Source organism: Telopea speciosissima, chromosome 7, assembly GCF_018873765.1.
Source record: "Telopea speciosissima isolate NSW1024214 ecotype Mountain lineage chromosome 7, Tspe_v1, whole genome shotgun sequence".
NCBI lineage: Eukaryota > Viridiplantae > Streptophyta > Magnoliopsida > Proteales > Proteaceae > Telopea > Telopea speciosissima.
Window position 1 is genome coordinate 11,770,936 of NC_057922.1, and position 14,030 is coordinate 11,784,965.

The 14,030-nt window shown below is 39.8% G+C and overlaps 1 protein-coding gene across 2 annotated transcripts in view; it reads left to right on the top strand.

Annotated features, from left to right (window-relative positions):
* LOC122667913 (endoribonuclease Dicer homolog 4-like) overlaps positions 1-14,030 on the top strand; it is a 106,348-nt gene that overhangs the window by 36,061 nt on the left and 56,257 nt on the right. Inside the window, exons 4-10 of one of the 2 annotated variants that reach the window (XM_043864397.1) lie at positions 1,420-1,560; positions 1,639-1,708; positions 3,012-3,073; positions 9,298-9,441; positions 9,533-9,661; positions 12,954-13,092; positions 13,401-13,497. In XM_043864397.1, the coding sequence (XP_043720332.1) occupies positions 1,420-1,560; positions 1,639-1,708; positions 3,012-3,073; positions 9,298-9,441; positions 9,533-9,661; positions 12,954-13,092; positions 13,401-13,497 (782 nt within the window). Of the gene's footprint in view, positions 1-1,419; positions 1,562-1,636; positions 1,709-3,011; positions 3,074-9,297; positions 9,442-9,532; positions 9,662-12,953; positions 13,093-13,400; positions 13,498-14,030 lie in introns of both variants that reach the window. The other variant, XM_043864396.1, reaches the window with a different exon arrangement.

Genomic DNA, 14,030 nt, shown 5'->3' on the forward strand with positions numbered 1-14,030 from the left:
TTCCTCACTTTATCCTTCCTAGTTTTACCACACATCCATCTTAACATCCTCATCCCTGCAACACATAGCTTCGCTATATGGCACTTCTTAACTGCCCAACATTCCACCCATTCATCATAGCAGGTCGGACACCACTTCTACATATGGCTGAATTATTTCTCACTATCTCCCATCCAAAAACATGCTTTCTTGTCATGCACAATAAAAACAAAAGATAAATGACAAAGAAACATGGAATAAGTTTTATAACTAAGTTGATTTTGTGGGCAATAATTTTCCCATCAAACAAATGGAACAGCTAATATATTTTCCTAATTTTAAAAAAAATGGTGGAGGGTTTGTTGACAACTTGACATCCTGTGTATAGTCCTTTATGCAACCTGTTGCATTTTCTTTTTAATCTTTGTTAACACATCAATTTTATCATCACTGCAAATTTTTTAAAATTTGGTGAAATTTTGGGTCTTGCATTATGTTTCAAAAAATTTTTACTTTAAATATATTGGAATTTTTCTAGTCTTGCAGCTTAGTAATGTTTTGAAAAGATATGAAACTTGAGGATATTTTCTATTTGACTTTTGCTTTGATTGTAACTGATACTTATTCCAAGTTGAAGCCTTGATCACTACTGTGAGGGTAAAAGGTTGAGGGATGGTTGCAATTTGTATGTATGTGTAGATTCTGGGTGAGCCTTGGTGCAACGGTTAAGTTGCGATATCGCAACCATCAAGTTGCGGGTTCGAAACATGGAAACCTCTCTGCAAAGCAGGGGTAAGGCTGCGTAAATTTGCCCCTCCCAGACCCTGCAGTAGCGGGAGCCTCGTCTACTGAGATGGTCTTTGTTAACAGATCAGAATTAGAGTATAATGCTTGGATGATCAATGACTGATCCCAAGCTTTGTATTTATAATAAATAACCACAAATTACATGGACAGAATTGTCCCTAGCATAACCGACTCTAATATAAAGTCAATACAAAGCATAATAAAAGACAAAAAGACCAGAATACCCCCACAGTATTCTGTCCCATACAATCCAACAGTCTTTGTATTCTGGGAAAACCAAATTTAATTGCAGTATAAAACCAGAAAAGGAGGAAAAACAATTATCTTAAGTATTTGCCGAAAGAAATTCCAGTGTAACTCCCCTCCAATTGTTCAACCTTGAAGAAGGAAAGAAACTGAAATTGTTTACCCTCCTCCATTTCACTTGATCTAACGCGTTAAAAGAAAGTAGCTTGTTACTGAAACTATGAGGAAGCTTGCTGAAGATGTAAGAAATAGTTACTCATGAAGCTCAGGTGAATTCTAACTTGCGTGACCTTTTAATAAAATATATGGATGGAAATACTATTAGTTCTAATTCTTCACTTAGTTACCTTGGGTTTTCTTATGCTTACTGTGACAAGGGCTGTACAGGTTCTTGTTATGACCCCTCAAATACTAGTACGTAATTTACACCATTGCTTCATCAGAATGGAACAAATTGCACTATTGATATTCGATGAGTGTCATCATGCACAGGCACGAAGCAGTCATCCGTATGCACAAATCATGAAGGTGTGTGTACTTCCCAACCTATTTACTTTTTTTCTTTCCCAACTCCTTGTAACAATTAAATGTGTGACAATCTTGTAGTTCTATGAACCTGGTGCATTGAAGCGTCCCCGTGTATTTGGCATGACAGCATCTCCTATTGTGGGAAAAGGTAATACAACACTCTCTTATCTGTTATAAATCAGAGTTTGATTCAGTGTTTTTTTTGGCAGGGGGGGTAGGTAACCAAAAATTCCTTAAGAAAAGATGATAGAGGACAAGGCCACTAAACTAACACAGTACAACATAATATACAACAACTGTAAGTCTGTAAGTATGACCAAAGCAAACCAAAGCCCCAAGAAAGACTAGCCTGCAAGGCAAGCCCCCAAAACAATTCCTGTATGCTAACGCCCCCCTGGCCAACTCATCCACTAAAGAGATTGCAGAACAAACCCTCCTTGAAAAAACAATGTTCCCGCTACTGCGTAAGGCTTCAGTTTTTCTTCTGTGAGATATATATCTCCATGAACCACGACCCATGACCAGCTCAGAGTTACCTTCAATATTAGTCTCCAGCCATCCATTTGCAACTCCAATCGCCAATCCTTAATCACCACTTTAGGTTGAGCCGTAATGGAAGCGATGGTGCCAATGGGGCCCATAACAAAAAGAACAGCTCCCTCATGATCTCTAAACACACCCCTGCCAGGCAAGGATTTCCCATGGTACTCTTATTCACATTGAGTCCAATTACATTTTGAGAAGGATTTCAAATGTGCTGAACATGATGTTCCGTGTGCGAATTCAATCCTGTTTTTGCCTCCTGAGAACTGCAATTTCTGATTCTGGTATTTTTCTTCTACCGTTGTCTATTCAAAATTCAGATTTTGCTAATCCCTCCACTCGAACTATTTTAATGTCCTTGAATCTTGGTTGTCAAACTCCGTTATACATTCTGGCTGTCTTCAACTCGAAGGTGCACCTTTATTGGGCTGGGGGGGGGGGGGTAAGTGGATACTGGATACCTGTCGGACTTGATTGAAGCTCATGAATGTACATATGTTTGTAGTCTCCCTTGCGACTTGGACAGTGTTACCTTTGAAACGATTTAAATATTGGACCTTGGACATATATATAATACTTCCGAATAGAATCTCTTTGGGTAAGAATCGACAAGGAATCCAGCAAATCACGAAGGAAAAAAAGCGTGACGAGAATTAGCAATAAAATCTTTGGAGAGTTGGAGGTTATGAAGTGCACTTGACCTTATTTCTCACAAGCACGATATGTTGTCACATCCATATAGCTGATTAAGTATACCTAAAGTCACATCTCAATGATTTTCCTTTCACTTGACTAGCCAATATAGGAATTGCTTTTGATACAATTAGTTAAGTAATCAGAAGACAAGATAGACAATTATGACATTTACATTGGTTTGACCTTATTTGGTTGAATTGTTACTCTTTCAGGTGCATCCAAAGAGGAACTACCAATAAGTATCAACAGCCTTGAGAAATTACTTGATGCAAAGGTCTGGTCTGAGGACTAAATTGAGAAAAGCTTTTGATTTACTGCCTATTTGTCTTGCTGTTGTATTCTTGAAGATTACTCTAAGGACCTGAATCAGTACCTCCTCTGTTCTCACCTTCCATATGGACCCTTGCATTTGTCATTCACACCATAATTTGGCTGGACTTATTATTAGCTTTTGTGGAACACACAATATCTCAAAAAATAAAAGTTTGTCCTGTTGGATACTCCTTACCATCTGTTTTACATATTTTTCAGTTAAATAGTAACATTCGGAAAACAAATAAAAATAAGATGATAGCTGTAACGAGAGATGAGCTTCATAAGTGCAGAATCTGCTCCCAGTTGATTAATCACTTCATGGAAATCAGTATATAGATAAAAGGAGCCCTTGTTTATCGTTAAATCACCATCAACTACGCCCTTATGTAGAATTGTAGATATATGCAGAATAGGGTGCTGCAATCATGGTTTAAAGTATTGGTCCGTGTTGTATCATATCGGCTGGTATCAATACGATACTGACCGATACTTCTCCGTTTTTTTATAAATAAAAAAAAAGTGTATCATATTGTATTGGCCGATACGCACCGATACGATACGATATGCTCGATATGTATCTACACACTCGATATGCCGACACAAGCCATTAAGTGAACATTAAAACGTATTGATACGTATCGAGATGTACTGTCCGATATGGCTCGATACATATCGATACGATTGAGACAAAGCTTTTAAACCCTCTGTTTTACCTAGAAACCCGACACAGCAAGCCAGAGGCGGAAACAACACCCAAAACCCACTTTAAAAACCTTGAAATCTTGCTTCTTTATTTGATTTTTCACACTCACAAGCTTGGGGCTTCCATTCAACACTTGAAAACAATTCAAGTCATGGAAAAACATCATCCAACAAGTTGAAATCAAAGATTCAAGGGGATTTCATAGGAAAAGGCATGGTTTTTGAAAAAACTTGATTTTTTTTGTTTAAATCATGTTTTTAGTTCAGTTTTTTGCTATAAATCCAGGCATTTAGGTTAAACTTAGCTATTAGATGCATCAAAGTCTAACATTTGCAAGGATTTGTACTCTTCATGGCTATAGAATGACTGTACATGTAAGAAACCTCATCTTTTATAACAATTTCAATTTAATGCACTTGTTTGGTTATACATTATTCTCCATTTTATTGTTTTCCATGTGTATCTTGACCATTTCCATGTGTTTTTGCACTGTTCGACACGTATCTCCGATACGATACGTCTCTTAAATCGCCTGACCAATACGACACCTGATACCGATACTTTAAACCTTGGCCGCAACCCTAAAACAGAGATTCCTTATCTATATATATATATATATATATATATATATATATAGAGAGAGAGAGAGAGAGAGAGAGAGAGAGAGAGAGAGAGAGAGAGATGATGGAAGAAGGGAAGAATGTTGCTGAACCACAATAATTCAGAATACCTGACTATCGTGGGCTGTTAATTAGTTATAGGGAGAAAGAAGAACGCCACCTGGTCGCGCAGCGCATGCCATCCCTGTGCCCTGACACAGGGGCACGTGAAATGACCGTGGTACCCCCTGGAACCCCAGAAATGACCAGGGGTGCGGCGGTCATTTTGCGTGTCCTGTGTCAGGTCACAAGGGCGGCGTGCGCTGTGCAACCAGGTGTTGTTCTCTTTCCCTTATTTATAATATCAGTCTAATAACCCAACTCAAAGTACAACTCTCAATAAGAAAACCAAATCAAACTAAAACAACCTAGGACAACTATACATATCACGATAGAGGATAACTCTTGTCGTGATCACACAGCAATAAGATTTATAGTGCCAACAGAAACAGTACCGCAGTGATTAGACAAAAATACCCCTGCGGTACAATACATTATTTAACAGTAGCATTAAGGCGTCCACCACTTCTATTCATATTGGAATGACAAGGGAGAATGATAATGGGCCACTTCCCAAGTTTGATTTGATTTTTAGTGTTTTCAAGTTTCCATGATCCCAATCATTGTTCCTTCAAACGATATCGGAAACAAGCTACCAGTGCTCAAGAGAGACAGAAGAGGGTGAGAAGGAGAGAAGAGAAGGAGAAAGAAGATGTGCTGCAAGACAAAACAGAAAGAGGCTCACGGTTTCGGGTAAATCTTAAACCGTGAGTCCTTATATATTGAATTAATAATAGGGATTGACAAGTATACCCCTGAACTTAAGTCAATTCATAAATCCCTTAACAACTCATATAAATACCCAAACTACCCCTATGACACCATTAATACAATAACACCATTCTCAACACTCCCCCTCAAGCTGGAGCATATACATCTCCCATGCCCAGCTTTGAACAACCCACAAGGAAGGTTGGACGAAACAAAGCTTTGGTGAACATATCACCAAGTTGATTCCTAAAAGAGACAAACGGAGTAGCGATTTGCTTCCTTATTATTGCATCCCTCATAAAATGACGTTTGATCTCACTGTGCTTAGTTCTCTCTTAGAACACTGGATTACTAACAATGTAAATGGCCGCCTAATTATCACTAAACAGATCTATAGGTTTAGTAACTAGAAACCCAAGCTTGAGAAGAAGTGATCTCAAGTTCTCAACCACATCAACTCAGTTGTAGTATGAGCCATAGCTCGATTGATGCAGATAAGTCACCTAGAGGGCTTATTTTATTGGAAATAAGCTTTGGGTTGGGTTATGTAGATGTTGGGAGTTGGGACTTTGATCGCATGGGTTTTCTTTATAATGGGCCAATTTAATCAAATGTGTACCCAGTGCACGAGGCTCCTACCACTGTGGGGTCTGGGGAGAGTCATAATGTACGCAGCCTTACCCCTGCTTTTGTAGAGAGGCTGTTTCCAAACCTGAACTCGCGACCACTTGGTCACAATGGAGCAACCTTACCATTGCACCAATGCCCAACCTCAATTCAAGGGCTTATGCCAATCAAATATTTCTGCTTCTGTTTCTCCAGCACAAGGCTGCCGCATTAGGTTAGTCTTTTTCTTGGTTTCAAGGCAGTTCAGGGGCTCCTCAAAGGGAGGAAAAAACAGAAAGAATAAAGGGGCATACCCAGTACATGAGGCTCCCGCCACTGCGGAGTCTGGGGAGGGTCATAATATACGGCGTAACTGTTCTAAGCATCATTCTTTCCTTCTTGAGGCAAAAGGCAGTCAGAGAATGGCCTGAATTCATGGTAAATTTCATAATCTGGAGCACCTTCGCCACACCCATGACTGCAGGAGTTCTTCTCGTCTTCCAGAGGCCTTCAACAGACGGAGTTGGTGTGGCGCTAATTGCCTTCACCATAGGTAATGGCCTCTATGTGTGTTGGGTGACGCATAGAACAAAGTTCTGTGCAAGAGGTCGTCACCAAATCGCTAGAACCAGCAGCGAAATTCCCCGATATCAGTCTGCCCACTTACTGGATGCTTGGAATATGTTTGATGTGGATTTCAGGTTGGGTTTTTGCAATAATCGGACCCCTTAATTTCTACTTCCCTCCTTTGATCATATCGCTCTAATCTTGGTCTTCGCTTGGATATGGACTTATAGAGGTGATGAAAAACGTTGATGAGATAGAAAGTGAAACTCCGTTGATAATCCATTGGAAGGGGTGTTTTATGTAAGGGATATCTTCGTAAAATATACCAATTTGTTGTCAAACCTGACTAATTTATCCTTGTCTAGTAATCCCAAACATAATATTTCAAACATGAGATACCTCAAACATAGTTTTCTCAAACGTTGGTACCTCAGCTGCAATGAGAAGTCCTCACTTGATTTCACTTCCATAAAAGATATGCAGTGCTTTGTCACTCTTGTAAGATGAAGATAATAAAACCTAACTCCATTGGTGTCAGGTGTAATTCACAAGCTAAATATATGGCATATCATCCAATTTTAAAACATCAAAACACTGAACAAAGAAGGAAGTTTTTAACAAAACCAGCTACAAGATACCTTCAGAGTTGCCTCCAAGAGCTCCCAATAGTCCAGAGTTCCATCTGGCATAGGACACAAGTTGATTCTGATGAACCCGTTGCCAACTCAATGGGCCATTTAATGGGCCCAAAATATGGGTAGAAAGTAGGAAAACGGGATTTACTTCATTAATTTAGTTTTTTTTTTTTTTTATTAAGAAAAGAGAAATTTTATTGAATAAAACGAGGCAAACAAGCCTATGACAGAATACTGGCAAAGAAAGCTAAAGATTAAAAAAGGGGAACTCAGTCCTAAACCATAATGGCGAGGGCTTCAAGCCACTTGCTTACCCGAGAGAAATAATAAAACAAAGCTACGGGGGATCTGCGAGGCGCACCGACGGGGTCCTTGTCCTATTTGATCGTCGGGGGATCTCGGCATATACACCGGGCCGATCAAAAGCCACACGAGCCAAAAGAGCCTCCTCCTCTGGTGGAAAGGGAGATGAAGTCTCCTTTTCAACCAGAGATTTTTCTACTGCCGTGTCTACCGCTTTAACACTAGGCTTTGCCTTCTTTTGACATCGAGTTCTACCACTAACTGGAGTTGCCATATGGTAACCCACCCGACCACCTCGAGGGGGTTTCCTACAGCCATCACGATTCTTTCGACCCAACACCTGAGTCCACCCACCTTGCATCTCCTCTTGATCAAATTGGTCATAATCCGACCCACCCACATCTAACCCAGATGCACAAGCAGAACCCATAACCATATTTAGGGCCGAATCCACTCCATCCGACCTACCTACGTGAGAAGATCCCTTCATTAATTTAGTTAGAATCTTGTTTTGAGTCAGTTTCTTTCATTATTTTGGTTTTCCTAGTCAATTTGTGTTACCTTATTAGTTAAGGATTGGGTTAGGCCTTACCTTTTTAGTGTTTGAGTATGTTTTTGAGTCTTTTATATAAGTTTGTAAGGGGCTGCAACCATTTACACAAATTTGATTAATGCGATTGAAAAAAAAAAAAAAACATAGCTTTGTGCTTTGCTCTGTGAGAGAGTATGGCAAGATGCCATTGGTGAGAGACCAAAATATGTTGAGAGGCCATGGATGAGAGATCCTAGTCTAAGAGAGACTACCCTATCTTCTTCTTCCCTTCTTCGATTTCTTGTTTTTTATTTTATTGTTCTGAAATTTCCAGCAAATCTGAGAACCTATCGAAGTATTTACTGTTGCTGGACCTGATTGCGATCCTCTTGTGGAGTGGTTATAAATTATAATGGTTTTAAGTATCGGCCGATACGTATCGGTATAACGGTATTGCAAGGCTGCGATACGTTACAGGCCAATACGTCGCTTTTTTTTTTTAAAATAAAGTGTATCGATTGGTATCGCATCTTATCGGCCAATGCGATACCATTGATACATTCGATACGACTGATTTAGGGGGTTGAAAAAAACAATTTAAATTATCCATACATATTGCATTGTATCGGCCGATACAATGCGATACCATTGATACATTGCGATACGCACATTAAAAGGCACATGTGACTTCAGAATCATGATTCCAGAAACCAGAAAGCACCAACAGTGTCTAGACGAACAAGTTTTCATCCAAAACTTCAATTTTGTGACCTCTTCTTTCAAATTTCATGCTTGGGGCTTTGATTCTTTGCTGAAAAACTAATCAAATCAAGGAAACAAACTGCACTTTGGTTGAATCAACACTTATATCTCAGATTCAATTTAATGCACTTGATTGGTTATTCGTTATTCTCAATTTTACTGTTTATGCATGACACATGGTATATATTGCTTATTTATATTGTTTTTTGCTCCAAAAGTGTATTTCCATGTGTATCTTGACCATTTCCATGTGTATCTACAGCATGCGATGCGTATCTCCGATACGATACGATAGTTCTCTTAAAATCACCCCACAGATATGATATGTGATGCCGATACTTTAAACCTTGGTTCTACTAATTTGACTATTGGATCAGATTTTTCTGCACATTTGATTTGTTTTTGGTTAGGTGTCAGTTTTCCTCAAATCTGGTTTTATTCCTTATCTGCAATCCTGTCGCAAGCTGATCTTCCCCTGGACTTCTCTGGTTCGGGGTGAGCACTGCATTACATGCAGATCCAGAAACTTTTCTATGTGCTCCAATTTTATGCTATGCATGTGATTTGAGGATGTTGAACATGCTGATGTCTAACCTAGATATAAATCGGTTAGCGGCCATTCGTTAACTCCTTCAAGTTTCACAGGTTTGTTCTGTTAGTAACAAAGAAGAATTGGATAGTTTTGTTGCATCTCCAAAAGTAAAAGTTTATTACTATGGTCCTGTTGTAAATGCTTCTTTGAGCTATGATACATCCTGTGTTCAAAGACTTGAGGAGATAAAAGGCCAGGTACCTTATTCTATAATTTGTCTATTACCTTGGATTTTCATTTTCCTCCATTGACTTCTACATATTGCTATTTCTATTGTGTTAAAATCAGTGTATGTCAATGCTGAGCATGAAGGCTGATGATCGTAGCCGCCTCCAAAATAGTAAGAGGTCACTAGGGAAGATGCATGATAATCTGATTTTCTGTTTGGAAAATCTTGGTCTTTGGGGAACAAAGCAAGTGAGTCTTGTAGTTCTTCTACTTGATAATGCTTATGTCATAATGTCTTCATTTTTACCATTTGTTTCTTTCGAATAGAAAGGCATTCGTGATGTTTAGAACTTTGTTTTCCTGTTTTGTTTTTGTCCTCCTTCTGCTGGCAGTGAACTGAAGGTATATTTACTGACTACTGTGTAGTTCTTCATATCCTCTTGACATTTGTGGGACTAATTTATGCTTGTTGTTCTCTTATTATGGTTTCTAAATAATTATCCAAGAGTTAATATTCTATAAATTTCAGTTATTTTGGTCCTACAGTGCACCAACTTTGAGTGTTTTACATAAAACATATATTAGTTGTCATGTAAATGGGGATACCTAGTTTCAACCCGTGCAACATACTCATAAGTAATGCTCCATTTGCGACAGATGATATACTCATGAAGACACGTTTTGAAATGTAAGAGTTTTTGTTGCTATCAAGGCCATTGAGCGCATCCTCTGCGCTTTCCTTTGGAAGGGTAGTGACACTCCCAGATTTCTCCACCCTGTTAGCTGGAAATCTATTTGTTTTCCCAAATCGGAGGGCAGTCTTAGCCTCCGCCGCTTTCGTGACTCGAACACGGCAGGGATCCTCAAGCTCCTCTGGAGAATCTCTTCCCGCTAGGATTCTATCTGGGTTTCTTGGGTTCACGCTTACCTCGTCAAATCTGACTCCATCTGGACTGTCCATATCCATGCCGACTCCTCTTAGATCTGGCGGAAGATCCTCTCCCTCCGCCCTCTGGCCCTTCGTGGTATCTCCTCCTTCATCTCTGATGGTAACTCCACCTCTCTCTGTCTTGATACTTGGCACCCCTTAGGTATCCTCTATAATCTTCTTGGCCCTAGAGCCATCTACTCCTCTGGTCTCCCAAAGGCCGCCCTGGTCTCTTCCATCATTTCTTCTGGCTCTTGGACCCCCAACCCCTCCCTCAACCCAGACATCATCTCTCAGATCTGGGGATCCCTTCCCCCTTTGCCTCATATCCCCTCCCCCCATGCGGATAAGGTCCTCTGGCTTCCCTCCCCCTTTGGCATCTTCACCTCCTCCTCTGCTTGGAACTTCTCCAGAGATCCCAGTACCCCTGTCCCCTGGCATAACCTAGTCTGGTTCAAAGGCCACATTCCCCGCCACAGCCTGACTGTTTGGATAGCCCTCAGACTTTGCCTGCCTACCTAAGCCTTCCTTGTTCACCGCACCATCCCAGTCTCCCCCTCCTGCAACCTTTGCTGGATCGGCCGAGAAGATACCCCTCATCTCTTCTTTGACTGCCCCTTTACCTCCTCCATTTGGAAAAAAGCTTTATCCTCCTTTGGCCGCGTAGCAGAAGGATCAGGTGTTTTGACCTTGAATGGCTTTGGCTGCTCAAAACCTTTGCAGGGAACTCCATTTGCGACACTATTGGGAAGTTGGTTTTTAGCGCCGCTATTCACCACATCTGGATGGAGAGGAACATCAGGGGATGGACTTCCAACTCGAGATCTTTCGATGTGATTTGGAAAGCCATCTCCTTCGATGTGTCCTTTAAGATCAACTGTATTCGTTAGAGGCCCTTCTCGGATACCCCTAGGAACAGACACATTTTGACTTTCTGGGGCCTTGATAATGCCCTCTTGCGGTCCTCCTTTGTGTAGGCTGGAGGATCGCCCCCCCCTATTTTTTTTCCTTTGTCCTCTCTCTCTCCCCCCGCCCCCCCTATTTCTGGTTTTCCCTTGTACGTTGGTTCTTTGGCTCTCTCTTCCCTGCCCCCTCTTGGGGTTGGGTAATATACTTATTTACCAAAAAAATTTAAATTGTCAAAGTTGGGAGGTAATTTTGGTGAAAAATTGGTGTCCACAAACTGGAGAATAATGTGCTTATGATCCTTTGTCCTATTATGGTGGAGGCTTATACCTTTTCATTCTTCTTAGTGGAGAATGAAGTGCCTATAGTCCCATTTTCAAGTATTAGGTGTTAATGGTTCTGAATTGATGATTCATACTTGGTATCTGTTCATTTGACCTGATCTTCTCGTCCTAGAGTTGTTTCTCTAGTATATCTTTGTATTCAGACCAACACTGCATGCTTGCAGTTTCTCTTTGTTTTCCTTGCCTCTGAGTCTGTTCTATGAATTCATTAAGGTGGGTTAAAAACTTAAAATGCTCTTAGACGGGGAAAAAAATGATGCAGTTCTCATCTTATTCTCCCAAAGTTCATAAATTAAAAAAATTTGTTTCTCAAAGTTACGATGGTAATTCCATGAACAATCCTTTGCGGGGTTGGATTAGTTTGATAATGGAAATGCCATAAAGCACAAACCAACATCCGTGATATGAAAACCAAAATCAGTAATGAGGAAGAAAAAGATATCATGGGAAGCTTTGACTGTGGTGAAAATTGAAATAATTGCTTCAAATGGGATACAGCTTTTCCTTGCCTTGGGGTGGGGTTTGGATGTTGATGTCACTCAAGTCCTAGTTATATTGGCTTGGAGACTCGGTAGCCTATAAACCTGAGCCACCATTATGGGGCAACAAACTAATTAGAGTATTTTCTGGTGTTATTTGGGAGATGGCACAAAGACTAGGTGTGTCTTCTGTCATGGCCATCTTTTTTGCACAATTTTAATGCTGCGGGTAAGTTCATGGTGTCCTTTGGCCTTAACAAGGCATCACTGATATTATCGAGAAGTGTGTGGGGTGATTCTTGTGGTAAAGTTCAATAGCTCTTCTGTTAGTAGTCCAATATGACTTTTTAGAGAGCTTGATGTCTATTTAGGGGCCATGTCCCTAAGTACAATGGCTTTTCCTTAATAGTCGGAAGCCAACTTCCACTGATCTGTTCCTTTTCCCTTTATTAGTGTAGTTGTCTAAGTTCTGTTGATTCCTTCTGTTCTCTAATTACCCATCTTTTTTTTTTTTTTTTTCTCCTTTTTTCTAATAATAACAAAAAGGATTGGTAAGCACTAGCATGTTATAGTAACTATGAAGAAACAACATATGTTTAAGAGCATTAACCAGAGTCCACTTTTCCTTTCCTGGCTTTCCCTATCCTGCCTATAATGGACCATGACCTGATTGGCTGATTGTTTTGTGTCACTAACCAAGGGGATCTTATCATATGTGAGATGATTGTGGATAATCTCACCAAGTGATGGGTACCTTACTACCTTATCTTTGGCTGAGTGCTTTTCCTTACATACATAGGCTTTGCTTTCTTTTATGTATGTTTGTGTGTAACCCCTTTTTGTCCTATTTTGATGCTTATTTCCTATTTATATTTTGTTGAAAGGCTATCCGGATATTCTTAGATGGTGATAATTCTGAGAGAGATGAATTGATGGGAACAGAAGCTGGTTCTAGTGAGAACTCCTTAGCAGATCAATATTTAGCTAAGGCTGCCTCAGTCCTGGACTCTGATTTAATAAAGGGTATGATTTTGTATTTATAAGCTTCCTGTTGGAAAATCTATCATCCCTCCCCCCTGAAAATTAATTTTTTGGTCATTAAAATGCTAAAGGCTGCTCTAAATTGAATCTGGGTGTAACTATTAATTTCAAACCTGGCCTGATACATCAGAACAAATGTTAGTATTTCCATTTTTGCCTTCAGATGAATTTAACTGTTTAGGAGACCATAGTATTTAAGAGCTCGCCAGACCAGCTAGTCAAATATGGTTGAACCGTTGAACTGCAACTGACCACTAATAACATTTGAATTGATTTGGTTGATTTTCTAGGTGGCATTGGAACTGATTTATCTGCTCCGGTGGCTTTAAAGGAACCATTTTTCTCAAAGAAGCTGTTGACTCTTATTGAAATTTTGTCCAATTTTAGGTTAGTTTGATATTTTAACCATGAGATACATGCTGCATAAGGGGGTTGATTTAATAATGCATTTGGTGAGTCTGATACTTTTTCTTTTAAATACTGACTCTGGTACTATGTGACAAAATATGGAGTTAGTGTGCTATTTCTGCCAATATTTCATGGAACTAAATCTTGGATGAAACTGACCGAAATCTCTGAGTTGTCTCGGTTTTGGTCCTGGCCGAAACAAAACCCAGGGGATTCAGGGTCGAAACCCAGTGTTGAAACCTCGAAACGAGATCCGAGATGTCTCGGTTTCGGGCCTGACTAAAATGGCCTCACAACTGATATTTAGAACCTTACGATATTTATGTATTTAATTTCTCGTCAAGTGCCCCATCTAAGTAAATTAAAGCATCCATATCCCACTTCTATGGCTGACTTCCGACTAGGATGAGATAAAGCCTAATGATAAGTGTTAGGAACAATATGAGATGACAAGGACAAGGTAAAACTATGTAATGCAAATTAAAATAAGAAATGGACACAAATTTATCAAT